We start from the raw sequence: 21,959 nt of genomic DNA on the forward strand, positions 1-21,959 counted from the left end.
TTAACAGAAATTATTCTTGATTCTAATTTCTTTCTGAATAGAATATTCGTGTTGAAAAAGAAAAATTGTTATATTTTCAGATGAGAAATGGCTCATAAAGGCACAGAATCAAAGGAACAAATATGGCCGTACAAAGTAAACCACTTTTCAGTGTTTTTTCTAAACTAATTTCTAAAATTTAGATCACAATCGGAATATGTGCAATGAATCGAAAGGCGACGAGCAAGCCGATGAGAGCTATCATGAAGAAAATTATCGATTTTTATGGAGTAAGTGACTGAATTCAGAAGGCATATGGTATATTGAGACTTGAAATTATTATTTCAGCAATGGGTGGACTCTTTCATTTTTCCGGAGCAAGTCATCATTAACGAGCCCGTGGAAAATTGGCCGCTTTGTCATTGTCTAGTATCGTTTCATTCGACCGAATTTCCTTTAGAAAAAGTGAGAAGAAACTTTGGATAATTAAAAAAAAAGAACAATTTCAGGCAATTGCGTATGTCAAGCTTCGTAATCCATATGTCATTAACAATCTTGATCGGCAATACGATTTAGTGAGTTTTTTGCATTCGTTATTTAGTTTTATGTCAAATTATTACAGCTCGATCGTCGCACGGTATTCAAAATTTTATCAGACAACGGAATCGAACATCCCCGTCATGGTTACGTAATTCGTGGACGTCCAAATGAACCAGATACGGAACTTGTTGAACATCCAGATCATATTGAAGTTAATGGAGAAGTATTCAATAAGCCATTTGTTGAAAAACCAATCAGTTCAGAAGATCATAATGTTTATATTTATTATCCATCAAGTGTTGGTGGTGGATCACAACGATTATTTCGAAAGGTATTTGACGAGAGAATTACTGATTCTGAGAGAAAAAAGCAGTTATAGTCGATTTAATTTATTCTCAAAAAAAATATTGAAAAAAGTTTTTTGGTTACTCAATAACCAAGGAGATATGGCAGCAACGTGGGCAGTAAAATACCGTAACCATTTGACTAATTTCAAATAATCAACATATTGTTTCATTATTCCATGTTCGCCAAACTGTGAGTCCAAAAGCATGAAGTGTATAAATAAAGCGCTGTTCTTCACAAACAATTGGCGAAACCTTAATAATTAATTTATTTATTTTCTATAGGGAACGATGTCAATCAAAGGCAAAAACGTCAAATCGTGGCATGTGAGTGTGTAGATTATTTGAGAGACACTGATAAGCTTCAGATATCCAATGTCCTTGTTATAAAACCTTTTCCCCCTACTGATTCTAACTAAATTTTTTTGCAGTGAAATTAATAATAATATTGCTCTAACCAGTTCTCTCTTGCTCTCTTTGCACCGATCTATCCCCTCATCGCACATTTTCGACGGGGTTCCGTTTAAAATCGGTGCTACAGATAAATTTTTCAATGAGATCGCGTCCCAGTTACAATGTTTCTGAAATAATATTATGGAGAAGCAGAAAAATGTTCCTTGTGAAATCGGTGTGAAAACGCCCCACCCCCCGAAACATGGGTCTCGATAGGAAACTTCCAACGTTTTCAAAGTTTTCCGTTTTTAAAAATGATTTTTATGCCGAAATTGATGAAATCGAAGTCATACACCTTATTCATTTTTCAACATCAAAACATGTTTCGGCGAAAAATGCCAACTAGTTGAAAACATTTGAATTTATGGTTCTGCCACCAAAACCTAACGAGACCCATTGTTCGGGAGGCGGAGTGTTATCACTTATTCATGCAGTTTCGTATCGACTTCAAGAAAGAAAATTTTCTACATTCCCATAATATGTAATTTTCCATGTGAGGAAAGTTTTTTTTTGAAAAAGCTACTGGACGCATTTTCATATTACCCACCCATTTTTTTTTGGGAATTTACGAGCAAAAATTCTTCACTGCAGAATAGGTCTTACCGCGATTATGTACTGTAAATAGGTTGACGTCGAGAAAAATGCCGCGCTTTCTTGATTTCAAACTACAGTAAATAGCCGCTGTAGGACCGGATCTGTAACTGAAAAAATGATTGCACAAAATTCCTCAAAAAACCTTGGATAAGTAATACAGATTTTTAAATTGTAGCACCGAAGTCGTGGTCTAACTTTTTGTTGGGCTGAATAAATTTCATTACGTACCGAATCTATATCAAATATATAATGATTCCAGATCAACAATCGAAGTAGTTGGTATTCACCGAAATCAGAAGTTCGAAAAGAAGGATCATATATTTATGAAGAATTTATTCCAGCTGATGGTACTGATGTAAAAGTATATGCAGTTGGACCATTTTATGCGCATGCTGAAGCTCGAAAAGCACCAGGATTAGATGGAAAAGTTGAAAGAGATTCAGATGGAAAAGAAGTTCGATATCCTGTGATTTTGAGTAATAAAGAAAAACAAATCGCGAAGAAAATTGTGTTAGCTTTTGGACAAACTGTTTGTGGATTCGATTTACTCAGAGCCAATGGAAAATCATATGTTTGTGATGTCAATGGATTTTCATTTGTCAAAACTTCTACCAAATATTATGAAGTAAGATATTATAATAGTCATCGAAAAATCGTCAAAAATAATGACCAAAATTCAAGATTTTGTGAAAAAAACATGCAAATTTTAAAACTACAGTACTCTTTAAAGGCATACTCACTTTTGTATTCAAGAAAATCGGTCGCTCCGAGACCATATTTTTGAAGCGAAAATGACAAAATATTGCATCTGGGTAGTAGAATAATAATGAAAATTTTGCTTACAATTTCTACATTTAATTCAGGACACTGCAAAAATTCTCGGCAACCAAATCGTCCGCCATTACGCGAAATCAAAAAACTGGCGAGTACCAAGTGATATGCCTCAGCCACCGATTCTTGATTTGGGTCTTGGAGATGATCCACCAATGATCACAACACCATCTGGAAAACTTGCTGAACTTCGATGCGTTGTTGCAGTTATTCGACACGGTGATCGTACTCCAAAACAGAAAATGAAATTAATTGTGACTGATCAACGATTTTTCGCTCTTTTTGAAAAGTATGATGGATATAAGAAGCATGAGATTAAAATGAAGAAACCGAATCAATTAATGGAAGTTCTTGAATTGGCAAGAGCTCTTGTAATTGAGAAACAGGTTAGATTTTTGGAAGTTCAATTTATTCAACAAGGCAGTCGGCGTTAGCCATACAGCCAGTGATGAGGTGATTGTAAAACAATGTAAAGAACAATTCGACCATTTGACCCCTTTAATTAGCTCTTTTGGGATTATAGTTGAATAGTTCTGTGTTAAATGACATTTTAGAGATGAATAGCAATCAGAGGTGTTTGGGATTTGGTTCGGCATTTGAAGAAGATTGACTTTTTCTATAGAATATTTGCAATTGTGTTATATTTTTCAGCGTGATCGTCACCAAATCCTTGAAAAACTACGAGAAGGTACTGGCGAAGAAGAAATTCACAAATCGGAACATGATTTGGAAGTTTGCGAAGAAGAAATGAAAAAATGGGAACAGATGAGAACAGTGTTGGAAATGTATGAAATTAGTATTGCATGTTGACTCTGACCCTTTTTTTGATAGATTTAACACAAAAATGGTTGGAGTCTGATGATTGAATGTTTATTGGGTTTTCAGATTTTTTTAATTAAAAAAAAACTTGTTAAAAAATTTTTTTAAAGATTTTTTGCTATAGATGAATGTAATTTATGTGATTAATAAAAAGTAGTGAATGTCTAGTATGTATATTATATATCTGTAATATATGAATCATTTTTGAACTAACATATTCAAAAGCTCAAACTAACTGTGATAACCTCATCCAAATTTGATGGAAATTGTGATAATAAATTTGATTTTGTTTTGAGCATGTTTATATTTAAAAGTAAAGCATTATTCAAGTTTTAAAACAATTTTAGGTATGGTCACTTCTCTGGAATCAATCGAAAAGTGCAAATGAAATATTTGAAGGAACGAGAAACAAAAACATCAGATGAAGAATTAAGAAGAGAAGGACCTGCTTTGTTGCTTATTTTGAAATGGGGTGGAGAGTTGACAACTGCAGGTATTTTTTATTTTGAGAAACGACAATTTTTCGATTCCCGAAAATCGGAAAAAAACCAAAAATCGAAAAAATTTTCAGATTTTCAATTTTTTTTTTTGATTTTATCTTAAAAGCATAGACTTTTTGACGACACCCTTGTAGAAAATTATTGAAAATTTCATAGTTTTGAAAATTCAATTCAATTCAATATTAATTCTAGGAAACATGCAAGCAGAAGCTCTTGGGCGACTATTCCGAACTTTATATCCTGGAATCCGTCGAACTGATGGTAAATCATCACCTGAAGATACACAAGGACTTGGATTTCTTCGTCTTCATTCAACATATCGCCATGATTTGAAAATCTATGCATCCGATGAGGGACGAGTTCAGACAACTGCTGCAGCTTTTGCGAAGGGTTTGCTTGCTTTGGAAGGAGAGTTGACGCCGATTTTGATGCAGGTGAGGAGCTGCTCGAAGTTTTTATTTTTATTTTAAAGTATTACAGATGGTAAAAAGTGCGAACACAGATGGACTTTTGGATGATGACTGTCAAGCACGACTCTATCAGACTGAACTCAAGAGATATTTACATAAAGCTCTTCAAGCTGATCGTGATTTCACTCCACAAGATTATCTTGAACTAAATCCAAATGGTCTTCGAGCAATCACAGCCGCCATGGAATTTATCAAAAATCCACGAAAAATGTGCCACGAAATCGCTGGATATGTTGAAAAAATGTGTGGAGTTATTGTGGAATATTCGCAGACACGTCCAACTGGTTCAACACTTTATTTACAAGAATCTATGGATTTAGCACAACGAAGATGGAATAAGGAATTGAGAGAATTTCGAAGAAAAAATAAACATGGAGAAGTGGAATTTGATATCTCAAAAATACCTGATATCTATGATAATATTAAGGTATATCAATTTTGAAAGAAATTAATTGTTTTCCTCTAAATCACTAATTATTTTTCATTTCAGTATGACATGGAGCATAATCCAGATCTGTGCATAAACAATGAAGTAGAATTTGAAAGAATGTACGTGTGTGTTAAAAATATGGCCGATATTGTTGTACCTCAAGAGTACGGTATCAAAACAGAAAACAAAATGGTTATTGCTCAACGTGTCTGTACACCACTTTTACGTAAAATTCGCAATGATTTACATCGATGTTTGGAGAATAAAGAGTCTGAAGAGACGCAAACTCGTCTGGATCCACGTGCTTCGCAGGGAATTGCCACACCATTCAGACATGTTAGAACTCGATTGTATTTCACGAGTGAAAGTCATATTCATACACTTATGAATCTAATTCGATACGGGAATTTATGCTCGGTAAGCTTCAAACTCGTTTTGGTTAAGTTTATAATTTCAATTTTCAAAAATAATGTTATTTGGCAAATCTTGTGAGTGACTCAGCGCTGAATCCGAGAAAAGGGATTTCGCCAAAAAAAACCGAAAAAAACAATAAATGAAAAACAACAAATTGTAATACTGAGACGTTATTTTGAAAATTTTAATTGTTAACATCAAAATTGCACTTTTTTTATATCTTCGAATTTTTTTTTGAAAAAAAGTAATCTTTCAAAAATTATAAGTTTTTCAGTAGTAATCTCTTTAAAACCCAAATAAAAAATTTTTTTCTGTCTGAAAAATATTTTTTGTCAATAAAAATCAAGAAAAAAAAATACGAAAAAGGAACATCCCAGATAGTAATTCCAAATTGTCATATTTACAGGTTGACGATAAAAAGTGGCAACGTGCTATGAATTTTCTGTCGGGAGTAACAGAATTCAACTACATGACTCAGGTTGTTCTAATGGTTTATGAAGATTCAAGAAAAGAAAATGATGAAGCTGACACCGGTCCACGTTTTCATATTGAAATTCTTTTTTCTCCTGGACTTTATCCATGCTTTTTAACAGAAAAAGAACGCATTTATGAAACTCGTTTTAAGTGAGTTGAATTTAAACTTTATTAAATAATTTCAAATTATTTGATATTTTCCAGCTTGAGTACAAATCCTAAACCGGCAACTTCTAGTAGATCATCAGGACGAGAATCAAGAGATACTAATGATTCGGTTGGTTATACTTTTTCAACCTTTTTCAATTATAAAATTGATTTCCAGGCTTCATCAAGTACTGAGGGTCGCCGTCCAAGCATTGAGAAGGTGGTTACTGTAGTTACACCAACACAATTGAGTACTCCGTCTGTCACCAACGACGATCTTTCGATTAGTAGTAATGCTGAATCTACAGCGGCTGAAAGCACTGGGTTAGTTAATCACTTTTCTGTTTGGAATTTTCTTGAATAAAATAAAATAAATGGTATACCTATTTCAGACTTGTGAATACAACGACAAAGACACATAATGACTCAGAAGATGATCTGAATGATGTGGAATCTGTAAATTTAGTGGCATTGGATGAGCTGAATAATACTACGAAAGCCAGTAGGTTTTTGATAGTTTATATATGTAAATTTGAAAAATAAGTAAAAAATTTCAAAAATGAAATCAATATTTACTAAACCAGACGCTTGTGTGTGAGTGAATGCGTGTTTACTGCTGCATACCATAACCTACCGTAACCCTTGTCTCCTGATACCCTTTGTTTGCAGTGGCGGATGATGGAAAGACTGCAAAAAGACAACGAAGTGTTACTGGAGCAGAGAAATCAATGGAGGTATTGAATTGATTTTGATGATGTGATGTTGAAAACTAACAGAAACGAGTACGTGTTCATTTTTTAGGAAGGCGATAAACCACACGGAGAGTGGAAAGGGAATGGAGTGGCAAAGAGTGGAAGCCAGGTTGGAAATATCAATTTATTATTGGAATTCTACTTCAAACGAAATTATTGAAACGGCATATTTTATGAGTCTGACGAAAAAATTCATAATTTCTTGAGCTTTTGAAATCTAAAGTTTTGGTATTTCTAGTTCTATTCAAAAATGGATGGGGAATTTTGATATAAAAAATCAGAAATAGTTTCAACTTCAAAAAAACACAAAAAAAAATCGCGAAATAAAATTCTAACTTTAAAAAATATGATTTTTCAACTTTGTCTGATTTCACAGTCTCTGAATTCCCTCCAAAATGAGAACTGCGACCAATCAGCGAGTCGCCCACTTTTGAGCCAATCAGATAAAATGTGCATAGTTTGAAAAATCGTGTTTTTGAAAAGTAGAGTTTTTTTTTGATTTGTTCGTTTTTTTGTGATTTTTCTGAACTTGAAACCATTTGGTACTTTAGTTTAATTCAGACTTTTCAGCTAGTTAAAAAATCTCGGTGGAATTAAATGTAGATTTAACAGAAAAGTACGATAATTATAAACAGTATCATGTCCCTTTAATACATTGTCCCATATGTCTTATTGTTCATTTTTGCCGCTAAAGATATCTGTCGGATCGAATGAAATGGAATCAAATAATGAAAGTATGGAAACAGTTGGAGGTGGAAAAGGACAATGGGTTAAAGATTTATTGGATCAAACTAAGCGAGCAATGGCAATGAATTCAATTCGAGAAGTTGAACCACCGATAGTAATACCTACACCAGTACCATCCACAACTACAGCAGTTGTTGAAGATGAAGCATCGGAGAGGCAATCAAGATGTGAGACACTTAACATAAGAGATTAAATACTGACTTTCAAAAGATTCTATGTTTTTTGTAAATTAACCATAGAAAAAATCAATCTGAAAAAAATTCAGAAAATTTAAAAAATGAAAAATTTTTAGGCGATATAATTTTTCACCACAAAAAATTATTTGTTTTTCTTTTGCATGGTGTGGAAATAATTCAAAAAAGCACATGAAATACCCTCTCCATAATTATTAAAACTCTCTTAACATTAGGTCAACGCGGTTCATTCCACGTCACAGAACCAATTCAAATCGATGAGAAAAGTGAGCAATGTTGAATGTCGATTTTCATATTTAGTTGAATTTAGTTATCACATCTATATATTTATTTACTCACCCAAAAGCTCGTCATTTTTTCGAAACTTTTCTATGAATTTTATAGTCAGTTGCTTTCAGCTTCTGGCTTTTTTATTATTAACTATACCTTCAAAATAGGAAGGTCAGCTACATAAAAATGGCGAGCTGACTACAAAAGATTTGTCCATTCTGTGAAGTTGTAAAGTTGTCGTCTCACTTTGTTTCACTTATGTATGTCTTCTTCGCTAGTGTACATTGAAAAGTAAAGTAGCGCCAGTGGGGAAAATGCTTCAAAACATGCCTATGGCACCATAATTACCAAATATCAGTTAAAAAAAATTCAAAATGTATATAATTTTTTTAAATTTGGAGAAATCTCAGTTGTTGCCACTTTTTTGAAAGTCGTCAATCAAAACAAAATTCCTTCCAATTTTATGGTCCGCTTATGTGTAAAATATTGATATTCAAATACTGTAGGGATTCGATCATGCGAAAGTCCTTTTTTTTTAAAGTGCCAAAAACTTAGTAATTGCCACTTTTTGACTGTAAATGAAAATGTTTTGAAAATTGTACCTATGATATCTGATCATTTTGGTACCATAGGAGTAGTTTTTAATAATTTCCCCACTGGTACTACTCCATTTTTAAACGCTCTTATTTTTGTTCTGATAAGTACCGCTGCTATCTGAAATTAAAATAAAAAATTATTTTCAACAAAATTTTAAACATAAGCATCATTAAGCTATTGACTACTGAGAAAACTTTTTGTGTATGTGTGATTGAAAAAAGATAGATTTTTTGAATATTAAAATTATTTTTGCATGCTATAATAAAAGAGAAACTACAGTTGTTATTAACCATTTAGAATAGTTTTCAGTTATTGTTGTTTGTCACTAATATTCATGGTAGTATTTTGGTTTGTTTTAGATTCATTTTTAGTTTTTCAATAACATTTTTCAGTTCTCTTTTTCAACGAATATAATATTTTTAGCTCGTCGATACTTCCCGTATAGATTCAAACATCACACGGCTCAACTGCTAACAGGTTCGATAATTTTTCCTTAATATTTTAAGTTTGAAATTGAATTTTGTTTGGTGTGATTTAATATTAGATATTTGAAATAGCGAAGATATTTTTCAGGAATGAGCGGAGGAGGTGTTCATATGCAAAATCGATTGATCAGCACTGATGTATTGACTGGAAAATTTGGAGATCATGATAATAAAAAAAATTCGAGAAAAGGTAGATTATCGCATTTTCAATTAATATTTGCAATTAATTTAAATCTCAGATTTCGGAGCTGGAACTGCAGTTCTTTCAACAGCAGTTATTGCACGATCATCTTCAGCTCCACGTCTCATGACTTATGAGTCTGAAGATTTTTCTGTTGGAGGTGAGAAACAAGAGAATCAGGAAATTAGAGTAAACTAAAATTTATATTATTTATTTCTTGTTTTTAGCCAAACTTTTGGAAAATAGACTTGCGACAAAATATTTTTCGTTAACCTATTAATTTATTTCAATTTTTTAGAAATCAAAAGATTCTGGCCACCACTTCGTTCGCTTGAAACTCTTCACGATTCTATCAATTTATCTCAATTTGATGGATTTTTGGAGCGACTTATCAAAGGAGCATTGACTCCTTTACCATCTCCACCAAAAACTCCACTTCCATCTGCACTTTCTTGTGATGCGATCAATAAAACTCCGACACAGGATGAAGTTGAAAAAGTGATTGGAAAATTGGCACCCACGTCTAGCACTGATTGATGTTTAAATTCAAAGTTCCCCTTCCAAATTGTTGTGATTTTTTTTTAAAAGTATTTTTTAATGATATTAATTTATTTTGCATTGTTTAAATAGAATCGGTTTAAAATGAAATTTTTCACAGTTATGTATGTTCCAGATGAGGGTTAATTAAGAACACTTTGAACTTCAACTACTACGACCTATGCATCTGTAAATTGAGGCTTATATAATGAACCGAAATTTTTGAAGTTTTATAGTTAGGCATATAAGCAATAAATGTAGGCATGATTCAGGCGCGTAGGTAAAAAAAAGTAACCCATATTCCAAAATACTGCATTGGGCGACGGACAGTCCAAAATCTGCATTTTCCTCTTAAATCGCGAGTGTGCCACGGGGGGTCGTTTTTGAAAATGCAATTCCTCCGCAAATGTCCAAAAATGTCCCATTTTGGACACTTTTTTCCTATTTTTGTTATTTTCACGAGATTTTTTAGGACAATATACAACTCGACAAGGCGCGTCTGTTCACCTAAAAATCATTACGATCTGAGCACTTTAAACCTATTTTATAGAGCTCCAAACCGTGGTGCGCGCTCTTTCACCCGCCGCATCTCCCCCTTGGTGTGTTTTTTTGGGTGCAATCCTCAAACCACCGCTTCGTGCGCTGTTCTCTTTCACAAATCTTGGGTTTTGAGGTGAAAGTATTGTAGAGTAAGCTTCTGGCTACATTTTAAAGTAAAATTTATTCCAAAAAAGTTCGATTTTCATTCTGAAAATCGAGGCAGAAAAAATGTTGTCAAAAAAATGAGGTTTTTGCTGGAAAAATAAAAAATTTTCCACTACCGAATGGGATTTTATGTTAAATTCGTAATTAGTACATAAATACCGAATGGATGCTGAAAGCACAGCTCTCTACGACCATTTTCAACGATTTTAGAACATTTAATTTTTGACCTCGAAATTTCAATTTCCCTCTTTTCCTGGACCAGTTCTTTACTGAAATGTGAATTTTATGCCCTAAATCTTATTATTTTTGCTATGAGAAGCGAGACAAACCAAAAGTTTTTGGTCATGAGTTCCTCGAGCCCCGTTCCTGAAGTTGTAGGCTTCAAGCCTTGCTCAGGAAGCTGAAAAGTTCATTCGTGACCAATTTTTAAATTTTCAAATGCTATGATATTCTACTTTTAACGCTGATTTCAAATATATACTTTTTCCAATTCCTATTATGAGCGGAGTTACGGCGCTTTCAAGTTTCAGCAATCCTCTCTCTCTCTCTTGCCTCCTCCCTCTCCACAGAGTCTCCACAGTGATGCATGTAGGCTGGCTGTAAATATGGTCTCTAATTACTGTTACAGGATCAGATATAATATCCACCTTTCTTCCTGCAAGAAAGGAGGTAATGTATATGAGACTGTACATTCATTGTAATTGAGGGGTTGACAATTATTATTTTAATTTTCTAATAAAAATACATTAAAGAAAAATAAATTTTAAATTTTAAAATAAAAAATGTTAAATTTTGAGGTCTGCTTTCTTAGCGGGAACAGAGCGCCGCAGGCGCTCTGAATTTAACTTACAGGCAGAGCAGGCCGAAGGCCTGCTATGCCAGTCGGCTTTTACTACCGGGTCAGAGCGCCGCAGGCGCTCTGAATCTAAATTATAGGCAGAGCAGGCCGAAGGCCTGCGATGCCATGACAGCTTTCTCTGTAGGGTCAGAGCGCCGCAGGCGCTCTGAATCCAAATTGTGAAGGACATACAAAAATGTTTTACCCGGTGTGGGGCCGAACCCAGGGGGCACCCACCCAGCTGCCCCACAGACCAACCCTCTACCACTTGTCCATGGCGCGCGCGCCGCCACACACTCTGCGTGTGCGCCCCTCCTCTTTCACAGCAGCCGACGCCTGTGCAGGACCTTGCACACCTCTCCTCCCCTCCCCCTTCCTGCTCCGCGAGCCCGCCCCTCCTCAAACTTCAATCGCTTATATCTTCGCTCATAGTTGTGATAGAGACTTCGTTCTTTGAGCAATCGATCCCAAATTTCAAGGAGATCTCGAATAACCCCAACACAGGTTCGAGACAAAGCCGAGAACCTGCGCCAGCTACCTTTTCGGGCATCCCCATTCCCGAAGGGCTGGCGCGGCTTGCCGCGCTAGTCTGCCTTCCCTTCTACATTAAATCCCAATGTTGCAAGGTTGTCCATTTTTGTCGAAAAAATAAAAGTAGGGCAACTTTTCGACACATGATGTCCCAAAAACATGTAATGGTACTTTGAGAGTTTATAGCTCAGCGGGGAGTGGCCCGAAAATTTTGATTTTTGTTTCTCCCCCTTTCAAAAATCTGTCCCAGTATGGTCATCAAAACGGGGTTGCACAATTTTGCTCCGGGAGCCCACGGGAGTCGGAAAACTGAAGCTACTTCATTTTGGTGGATGTGTTAGTACTGGCAAAAAACCACTTTTAATTGATGCAAAATTCGAGTTTTTCTTGGATCTTTTCAAAACTTGACACATAGTTAGGCCTGACGGAGCCCGATTTTTTGAGCCATAATTCAAAATATTTGACCTACTTTCGAAAATGTAGGCCATCATTAAAGTTTCCGAAAAACTAAAAAGATGAACATTTATTTAATCGACGTGAAAAACTGCCTTGCCTCTCTCTCTCTCTCTCTCTTGGTTCGCTCATTGATGTGAGTTGGATTATTTTCATTTCTTACTTTTTCGCGGGAACATTAATTCTATATTAATTTAAATTTTTTGAACAAAAAAAGAACTTTGAGAAAACTCCACACAAGAAGCTTCAGAGTGTTTTAAATGTTTCCAAAAGTTCCTCAATGTTTTCCAACACACAGAAAAGATGAGAGAACATGGCAGGTAGAGACGTTGTGCCACCTTTAACCCTAATCCAAGCAGAGCAGGCCGTAGGCCTGCTAGGCGGTAGCGACACGCTCAAGCCCAACAGTCCGGGATGAGGGTCGCAGGCCCTCTTACTCTTAGAAACTTTAGGCCACCTTTAACCCTAATCCAAGCAGAGCAGGCTGTAGGCCTGCTATGCGGTAGCGACACGCTCAGGCCCAATAGTCCGGGATGAGGGCCGCAGGCCCTCTTACTCTTAGAAACTTTAGGCCACCTTTAACCCTAATCCAAGCAGAGCAGGCTGTAGGCCTGCTATGCGGTAGCGACACGCTCAGGCCCAATAGTCCGGGATGAGGGCCGCAGGCCCTCTTACTCTTAGAAACTTTAGGCCACCTTTAACCCTAATCCAAGCAGAGCAGGCTGTAGGCCTGCTATGCTGTAGCGACACGCTCAGGCCCAATAGTCCGGGATGAGGGCCGCAGGCCCTCTTACTCTTAGAAACTTTAGGCCACCTTTAACCCTAATCCAAGCAGAGCAGGCCGTAGGCCTGCTATGCGGTAGCGACACGCTTAGGCCCAATAGTCCGGGATGAGGGCCGCAGGCCCTCTTACTCTTAGAAACTTTAGGCCACCTTTAACCCTATTCCAAGCAGAGCACGCCGTAGGCCTTCAACTCGATTAAGTATTTCTTAGGCCCAATTTATGTCAACATCAAGATGGAAAAATGTTTGAGCCAGTGGCGGAGTCTGAGTACGTCCGCACCGGACTGCCCTCAGGGAATGACTGTTTTGTGAGCTCCCTACGTCCCTTCACCTTGCGTTAACGCCCACGCATCACGATAAAGCGCGCTCCAAATTCAAACAATTGTATCTCAGCTTTCCCTGCTCCGTTCTGGCCCGTTCTTGAAGCAATCGACAGCTAATCAAGTGCTGCTTCTTTCAACATTATCAAAACTTAAAATGGTCGTAACTCAGTCAATTTTGGTCCAAAATGTTCCAAATTTTTCCCAGTTTACCAACTTAACCTACTGCGAAGCCTAGCGCACTGCGTGCGCTAGTCTGCCTCTTCCTATATTAAATCCTGAAATTACATTCTTGACAGAAATAAAAAATAAGGGCACGTTGTCGTAATGGGGTGTCCCGAGAAATGTGACTGCACTTTGAGAGCTTATATCTTGGCTTAGGGTTGGCGGTTTTTTGAGCAATTTGTTTCAATAGCTTACAAAAATAGCGCCTTCCATCGTCATCATTGTGGGGAGCGCTTTTGGGAAGGCTAAAACACTGATTTGAGCGGGATTCTGGAGTATGGTCGAAATGGATGTATTCTTTGTACTGACGAATTTCATGTTTTTTCAGCCCCAAATCTTCAGTTTTTCTGACATTTGGTTCCAATTTGTGCGCAAGAGAGAACTTCGTATTTCCAATTTTTTGAAACTATTTTGAAAAAAATTGGCCCACTTTCCAAAATGTAGGCCATCATTCAATTTTTGCAAAATCAAAAAGATTGATTAAACGTGAAAAACTTTTCTACCACTCTCTCTCTTTCTCTATTTTTGGTGATGAATTCGATAATTTTCATTTCTTATTTTTAATAACGTGAGGAAAACTCAAATTTGAAGACTTTTCGAGATTTTTACTTTTTCCCTAATCTAATTGAGGGCCGCACTTTTTGAACATGTTGGCTACTTTTAACCTGACTTCCAGCAGGACAGGCTGGAGGCCCGCAATGCTATTGTTTTTCAGTCAAACCTAAAAATCAGGGATTAGGGCCGCCTTCTTACTCTTTGAAACTTTAGGCCTTTTCTATCCCTACTCCCAGCAGAGCAGGCTGGAGGCCTTCTCTGAGAGGTATGTTTCTATAACTACGTATGTTTTTGGAAAGGTAATGAAAAAGGTCACCTAGGTCAGTTAACCGGATTGAGGGCCGGAGGCCCGAATACACGAAGAAGTGTTGGAGATCCGTCAAGCCTATTCTTAGCATAATAATTCAGTTCGAGTGTCGCAAGCCCAAATAGACGCAGAAGCGTTGGACAACTTTTAGGCCTATTCTGAGCCCAATAATTCATGTTGAGGGCCGCAGGCCCGAATACACATTTAAGCGTTGGACAACTGTTAAGCCTATTTTAAGCAAAAAAATTTGAAAAGTTGAAATTTTTATTTCTAAAATTAATATTAAACTAAATTTGGCCGGTCTTGACAAACTTCAGCACATTTACTTGGCATTTACTCAGCACTTGACTAAACTTTAATAAAGCGAATTATTCTTGAGTTACTCTACGCCGAACCAAACTGCGAAGCCTAGCAAATCTCCGATTTGCTATCAAATGAATTTTCAATAAATTTCATTAAATTATTTTGAAAAATAACCAAAAACGTTAAAAACATAAAACATGATATTTAAAAATTCTCCAACGTTAACAATCGATCAATACAAAGAAAAAAATTTATTTTTCAATTTTACATCGTATCAAGAATGGCTTCTGAAGCTGCTCCAACATCTGCTCTCACGTAACTTTTGAAACGCATTAAGAATGCAGGCAGGGCACGTAAGTAGGCAGAAAGGTAGGCAGACAAATAGGTAGATATGGGCAATATGAGTATGAGTATGGGCAGGCAACTTGTCTGACTGTCTACCTACATGCCTGAATAGTGCCCTGTCTGCTTTTGTACGTGACCATGCCTGCTTGCCTACATTTCTGCCTACCTACCCGTTTGCCTGCAGACGTGCCTACTTACCAAAAAAAATATCTAGGACATTTCTGAGTGGAACAAAACTTTGAATTCCTCTCTGAAAAATATGTAGATCCAGACCCATATCATAAATTTCCAGAAAAATCGTTTCACAAACGTGGCATGCTTCGACGAGATATTGGACCGTGACAATGAGGATTTCTATGTTCATGCGAATACTTTTCGTACTCCATATGGAAATTTTCTGATTAGTCAAGCACCAAATGACTCGACAAATGGTGATCATCTTCATTTGATGTGGATCTACAATGTCCAAACTGTTGTTTGCCTTGTTTCTCCAGAAGAGGCTGGAGGTTATTTTGTGCCAAAAGAAGGAGAAACTTTCACGAGCTTTCAAAAGTATCAGATGAAAACTATCGGAATTTTCGATGAAAAACAAGGCGTCACTGTTTATCAATGTGAATTGAAATCGTATAAAGCTCCGAAGAAACTCAATCGCCGAATGATTTATATAATTTGCTGCGACACATGTAATATTTATAATTATCCCAATTTTATAAAACATATCAAATTTTTCAGCTGTTGGATCCATTCGTTCTCCTCGTCAACAAACAGTTATCATGGAATACATGTGGGCTTTTGAAGAGGCAAATGCAATTGAAAATGGAGTAGCATTGGCAGATGCAAAAACAACTGTTTTGGTTCATGCAATTGCTGGAACTCGTCGATGTGCTTCATTTGTTGCTACATCAGTTATGTGCAAACAGTTACTTGAAGCTGGAAATTTTTCGGCAATGGAAACATGGTTTGAAATGAGAAAGAGAAGAGCTCATACATGTACTCGTAAACATGATTTCTTTTCGTCAATCTACACTTTTTTTGCATTTTGTGTTCAATGTAGTGCCGTCAGCGAGACTGATGAGAATTATGTCAAATCTATGGAGGTAAGTGATTTTTATGGAAACCATGTTAGTATATTATTCATTTTTCATATTGCGAAGACAATCCTCGAAAAAAAGAATCAAGAACAGAAAACTGCCTAGAAATTTGAACTTGCTTTTTTTAGCAACTTATACAACCGAATAAATTTTCTTTGGCAGATCTTTATAGTTTTATTGTCGCATTCCACTCATTCTCTGAAAGAAGCATTAAAGACAGTTATTGGTTTTGAACTCAATCTATAATATAATGTGCAAAAATCTATGTAAAATTGAAGATTAATTCCTCTGATTGGAAATTTAATTGGTATTGGTATTATTGGTCAAATGTTCACAAAACTAAGCAGAAATTGCTTGCCAAAATCTCAGTCAATGGAATTACGTAGGGAACCACACATGCAGTGAAGATCCATCGACTCAATTTTATTACGTTTCCGTCGGAAGCTATTCGAAAGTTGTTCGTAGTCTATGGTTTCTATTGTATATGGTGGTTCAATATTCGTCCAATTAAACCGTCTTCTCTCATTCAGGGTGCTTTCTCATAATTATCGAACCTCGTCAACCTATAAGACTAGTTTGTGTCAAGTGCAATTGTCAACTTGGATTGAAGAAAGATTCATTTCTCTTTTTTACACGTTGATTTTGAAGTATTTCAAAAATTTCTGACATTTCAAGTATCTGCCACTGACCATGAAAGTTAGCCTTTACATTTGTAGAATTACTGATTCAGTAAACATTTCAGCTGTATTTTTATATAGTTGTCTCGCAATTTGTAGGTATCAGAATGTCGTATATTTGGCGTCAATTAGGATCTCCTACGGTTGCAATCACATTATCAGTTAGTACAGTAATCTATGTTACTGTAATTTGTCCAATTGTTTTCATCCACTTGTTTGGGGACCATTTGAATGTCTTAGAGGATGATGAATGTCCGGTTTGTTTAGTTTAATGTTTAATTCAATATTTCAATATTTTCAGATTCAAATGAGTGACCTTCGGCAACGAGTGAGTTTTGTTAGAGAGCAAATTCACGAAAATACCAGGAAGAAAAGAGAATTGGCGTGTAAGTTTTGATAGTCCAGTTTTTTATTTGTAGTATTTTGAAATGGGCCTTGCAAGTATAATAGATAATTAAAATAGTTGAGCTTCGTTAAATAATTTGATCAAGAAAATATGTCAGGATTTGTATTGCACTTGTATGGGATTCATATTAAAATTTTTGGAAAATATTAATTCGTTTCCGAAATTAAAAAATATTTCCAAAATAATTTTAGCATGCTGCATTGGACCACCTGGAATGAAAGGATTTCCAGGAAAGAATTCAAGAGATGGATATGACGGAGAACCAGGTGAGATAAACAAGGGAAATATTATTAATTCTCATATCAAAAATTAAGGTCGAGATGGCCAACCTGGACGTCCAGCAGATGGTGATAGTCGAATGGTATGTATACGTGAATGCCCAACAGGACGACCTGGACGTGAAGGTGGAGATGGACCAAAAGGATCAAAAGGACAAAGAGGACGTACTGGTCAGCAAGGAGATTCAGCGCCACCGTCAATACGTGGTGAACCTGGAGAAAGAGGAGATAAGGGATTCCCTGGAGTTGCAGGTATGCTTCTTAAGTAGTAACCACTGACTTTTCTTCATTTTGTTGATTTCTTTAAAGATCTTGAGTAGTGCTAAATTGTTCTAAACTAAGGAACGTAATAGAATAGCTTTTCAAAAATTGTTTGAAACTTGCCAATTAACAGGTAACAAATACCAATTACTGAACTATCTTTTTTTTGAAGTCCCCCGAAGAATTCTACTAGTTTTATTTTAAAGTTTAATTATTTTTGAATAATTTTTACTCAAGTAGAAGGTTCGAATTTTTCAAAAGTTTCGGAAAATTTCGGAAGTTGTGGCGAGACCAACTTAGAAGGTTATCGTGTGCCTCACGGTTTCACATAATGACAATAGTAATAAGTTGTTATTAATAACACCAAACTAATAAATTTATAGGACCAGCCGGAGAACCAGGTGAACCAGGACATATCTATGTGTCTGATGGACCACCTGGAAAAGATGGAGAAACAGGGCCACGTGGGCCACCAGGTGAGAAAGGAAGAACTGGAAGAGACGGAGAAGATGGATTACCTGGTGAACGAGGTGAACGTGGATATCAAGGATTAAAAGGAGAAATTGGAAAAAGAGGACCTGTGGGAACTTTTGGGCCAATTGGTTAGTTACAGAGAAGTTACAATTTCGATAATGCTCAACTTTTCAGGTCCAAAAGGAGAACCATGGCCATGTGAATCATGTCCACCGCCCCGTGTTAGCCCTGGATACTATGTGAATAAACGGAATAAGAAACATTGATTCTTTCTGATGCCTTGACTTATATTTTCTTCTATATAAACATACTTATCTTGAAATCACAAACGACTTCATATTAAAATAAAAACAAATAAAATCATAACAGAACAGAAAACAAAATTAAATGTCAACAAAAACAATTTAGGGATATCGGACAATTTCAATCAGTTTCCGATAGTTTAGTCACTTTGGCAGCTTTCTCCTTTTTTTTCTTCTCGGCGAGGCGTTCCTTGTTCTTTTGAGACGATTTCAACGATTTTTTCATCTGAAAAAAGTTATAAATACTTTTTTAAAAATCTATATTTATCTGTCTCTAACAGAGGATATTAAGGAAATAAAGAGCCTACCGAGTTCATTTCATCTTCTCTTGTAGCTTTTCGGCTCTTTCTCTTCCATTCCTTTGTCTCATCAATTTTCTGGTTTAATACGTCAATTGCATTATCACCAACTGATCTCAAACGGGCAACAATTTCAGGAGTAATGTACTTTGTCTTCATCGAATCCGATCCATCAACACGTGGAAGTGGAAGGGAAAGCTCCGTGCGTAGTTGTGCTTGAAGTTGGCGACTTTTCTGGACCATTGTGTCAACTTCAAGATTCAATCCATCCATTTCTCGATGACGCGTCTCATCATAGTCTAAATCTGCGGCACGGGCAGCTTTTTCAAACCAAGACTCTGACATTTTGATCTGAAATTTCAATATAAAAAGCTATTAGAAAGTAGTTCGATACCTTTTTGCAACGGAATCCAAGAGAGTCAATCTCTGAAGCTAGTCGCACACGTTTCTTGATCGCATTCATCAAAGGTTCAAAGTCGATTGGGAAAACGTTCAGATCTTGCACTGAAAGATAACATTAATTAGATAATGATCGTAAAAATTTCATAATTTTAATGTAAAATTATGTGTTGTCTTATATTTTTCTCATTAATACAAAATTGAATTATTTTGTCATATTCTAAACATTACTTTCTTCGATTTTCTCAGAAAAAAAAACAAAAAAAATTGACAATTTTTCAACGACGCCAGAGCATCACATTTATCTTCAATATTTTTCTCCACATACTTCTATTTAATCCTTTGCACAACTTCATATAAAATTGTCTACTTGGTGGATCAACCAATACAACAGTCAATCCTCTGTGTGATGCACGTGCAGTTCTTCCACTTCGATGAATATAAATTTCTACTTTTTTGGGAACTTGATAATGGATAACATGATCGATTCCTTGAATATCCAATCCACGTGCTGCGACATCAGTTGCCAATAAAACGGCGTTTTTGGATTCAGAAAACTTTTCCAAGTTCTTCAGACGTTGTTTTTGAATCATTTTCGCATGAAGAATCATTGGATCAATGTTCACTGATTTAAGTACACTGTATAGTCTACGAGCTGCATCAATTGAATTCACAAAGACAATTGTACGTCCAGGGTATCTTGTGAGTAGGTATACGAGTGAAGTATCCTAAAAAAAGTTCTCTTACAATTAAAAATGTGTTATTTTCAAGAAAAAAAACTTTGAAAAATATTTTCAAAGAACTCATCCAAACAATTTCTAAATCTAACCTTTTCCAAAAGATTTCCACAATTGATACGTGCTTCAACAAGGCATCCAGCTGTACCCATTTGACGTGTTAAATCAATAACTTTATGCTTATTCTCACGAAGACCCGTCAGTTTGATAAGACGTTCTGAAAGATTTTATTTTAGAAAAATTTGGAATTTCTGATTTGGTTCTAAAGTTACTCACGAATTTTTTGCTGTGAACTGAGCTCTTTCGCTTTTTTCTTTTCTTCTTCGGCTACATCTTGTGCTTTTGCAAATGTAAGTGTCGCAGAGAAGACGAGAGTTTGAAGCTTTTCCTTTTCTGATTCTCTGAAAATATTTTGAGTTTTTTTCTGGGAATATATTGTCCAATCGCGAGATTCTGTGATTTTTGACGTTGAATCTTCTTCCCAAAGAAAATTTAAAATTAGAAATCATAAATAATTTAGAAACATTTCTTGTGGGTACGGTAGCTGCAAAGTTTCATTCGTGCCGAGACAGGATACCGTATTTTTGCAAGAAAATTGCAACATTTAACGGGTAAAATTTCTCTCAATTTTGATACTATATATTTCCTTTTCAAAAATACTAATTACTAAATACTCACTCATGAATCTTATTGAGAATATGTGTCAACTCGGCAAAATATCCTTCCTCAACCATCCGATCAGTTTCGTCCACAACTAAACACTTCAAATCTTTCCATTCAGCTAAAAACTCTCCAGTTTCAGCTTCTTGCATCATGGCCCACAATCGTCCAGGTGTTGCAACGACAATATCTGGTCTCTGCTGGGAAATAATTCTCTCTTGCTTCACTTGAGCCAATCCACCAACAATTGATGTGGCTATTAGTTGAGTTGTGGAAATGAGAGCATTAATATGTTTCATGATTTGAATGACAAGTTCACGAGTTGGAGCAACAATCAATGCACGTGGACCTCGAACTTCTGTAGATTCAGTTTCTTGTGAATCATCTGACGATTCGAGTAGACGTGCAACCAATGGAATTCCAAATGCCAATGTCTTTCCACTTCCAGTTTCAGCAGCACCTAGAACATCTTGTCGATCACGAACAGCAGCGGGGAGCACTGCTGATTGAATTTCAGTCGGCTCAGAAAATCTGAAAAAAAAAATTAACATTGTGAAAATCTAAACAAATTAATGGTAAATTGTGCTCACCCCATCTGCTCAATAGCTTCAAGAACTTCATTAGGAAGAAAATAAAATTGTTTCCAAGCTGAAATATCTGTTTTCTTAGATGCTTCTTTTTTGGATTTCTTTGGTTTTCCTGTATCTCCATTCTCTCCTCCTTTTCTTTTCTTCTGCTCTTTCGGCTTTTCGGTAGTAGTTTCTGTCGCATTTTCAGATTTTTTAGCAGAACTCTCAGCTTCTTTCTGTTTTCTTTTTGCCAACCGTTCCTTCTTCTGTTTACGATTTGCAGCCATTTGTTCTTTTCTTCTCAATTTTTTGGCTAGACGTCGCTCCTCTACACACTTCGCATCTTCTTCTGGGCGTTCAGTGTTTTCAACCTTTTTCGGTTTGTTCTGAATATGAATGAATAGTTTTAGTTAAAAAAAAAGGAGTCCCAAATTTATTTTAGAACTATTCGTGAATATAACATTTTTACTATAACTTACCTTTTTCTTCATTCCTTTTTTAGTCTCAACCTCAACACCTTCCGGAAGAACTTCTTCAAAAGATCCCAAGAATTGAAGCATGTTATCATCGAAGTCACCATCCATTGCTTCAACATCACATGTCTGCCAATTACCAGGAATTGAAATATTTGTCATTTTAATTCTGAAATTAAAATTAGTTATTAAAAATTGAAAGAAAAAAGA

At 35.9% G+C, this 21,959-nt stretch overlaps 4 protein-coding genes across 6 annotated transcripts; 3 read left to right on the forward strand and 1 right to left on the reverse strand.

Annotated features, from left to right (window-relative positions):
• The first annotated feature begins 74 nt into the window (after positions 1–74).
• F46F11.1 (Inositol hexakisphosphate and diphosphoinositol-pentakisphosphate kinase) lies at positions 75–9,883 on the forward strand. 2 transcript variants are annotated; one of them, NM_170868.6, is made up of 23 exons: positions 81–135; positions 183–269; positions 328–444; positions 489–554; positions 602–850; positions 2,170–2,535; positions 2,774–3,127; positions 3,393–3,526; positions 3,908–4,053; positions 4,253–4,494; positions 4,541–4,957; positions 5,021–5,377; positions 5,781–5,998; positions 6,053–6,125; positions 6,174–6,319; positions 6,388–6,497; positions 6,665–6,729; positions 6,797–6,856; positions 7,442–7,661; positions 8,979–9,032; positions 9,129–9,230; positions 9,280–9,381; positions 9,520–9,883. In NM_170868.6, the coding sequence occupies exons 1-23, from the start codon at positions 88–90 to the stop codon at positions 9,756–9,758; spliced, it is 3,972 nt and encodes a 1,323-aa protein (NP_740855.2). In that variant the 5' UTR covers positions 81–87; the 3' UTR covers positions 9,759–9,883. The 2 variants fall into 2 exon arrangements, with proteins under 2 accessions (NP_740856.1, NP_740855.2); NM_171837.9 differs by lacking the exons at positions 6,665–6,729; positions 6,797–6,856; positions 7,442–7,661 and adding an exon at positions 7,904–7,954 and having other exon boundaries at positions 75–135; positions 9,520–9,882.
• Positions 9,884–15,571: 5,688 nt separating this feature from the next.
• On the forward strand, positions 15,572–16,319 carry M01A12.4 (Protein-tyrosine phosphatase catalytic domain-containing protein; the record flags this gene model as incomplete). Its single annotated transcript, NM_001037889.1, has 2 exons — positions 15,572–15,806; positions 15,856–16,319. 2 exons carry the CDS (start codon positions 15,572–15,574, stop codon positions 16,317–16,319), a joined length of 699 nt encoding a protein of 232 aa, NP_001032978.1.
• Positions 16,320–16,990: 671 nt separating this feature from the next.
• On the forward strand, positions 16,991–18,632 carry col-53 (Col_cuticle_N domain-containing protein). Its single transcript, NM_059250.8, has 6 exons — positions 16,991–17,148; positions 17,193–17,277; positions 17,489–17,563; positions 17,612–17,827; positions 18,220–18,438; positions 18,485–18,632. The coding sequence occupies exons 1-6, from the start codon at positions 16,999–17,001 to the stop codon at positions 18,574–18,576; spliced, it is 837 nt and encodes a 278-aa protein (NP_491651.3). The 5' UTR covers positions 16,991–16,998; the 3' UTR covers positions 18,577–18,632.
• On the reverse strand, positions 18,631–21,918 carry F55F8.2 (ATP-dependent RNA helicase). 2 transcript variants are annotated; one of them, NM_059251.5, is made up of 9 exons: positions 21,756–21,918; positions 21,298–21,662; positions 20,726–21,238; positions 20,324–20,448; positions 20,140–20,264; positions 19,639–20,038; positions 19,306–19,415; positions 18,921–19,262; positions 18,631–18,838 (listed from the first exon to the last, which is right to left on the reverse strand). In NM_059251.5, exons 1-9 carry the CDS (start codon positions 21,909–21,911, stop codon positions 18,734–18,736), a joined length of 2,241 nt encoding a protein of 746 aa, NP_491652.1. In that variant the 5' UTR covers positions 21,912–21,918; the 3' UTR covers positions 18,631–18,733. The 2 variants fall into 2 exon arrangements, 1 of the variants encoding a protein (NP_491652.1); NR_144559.1 differs by having other exon boundaries at positions 18,734–18,838; positions 20,726–21,662; positions 21,756–21,911.
• Between the last annotated feature and the right edge of the window lie 41 nt (positions 21,919–21,959).

Source organism: Caenorhabditis elegans, chromosome I (assembly GCF_000002985.6).
Source record: "Caenorhabditis elegans chromosome I".
NCBI lineage: Eukaryota > Metazoa > Nematoda > Chromadorea > Rhabditida > Rhabditidae > Caenorhabditis > Caenorhabditis elegans.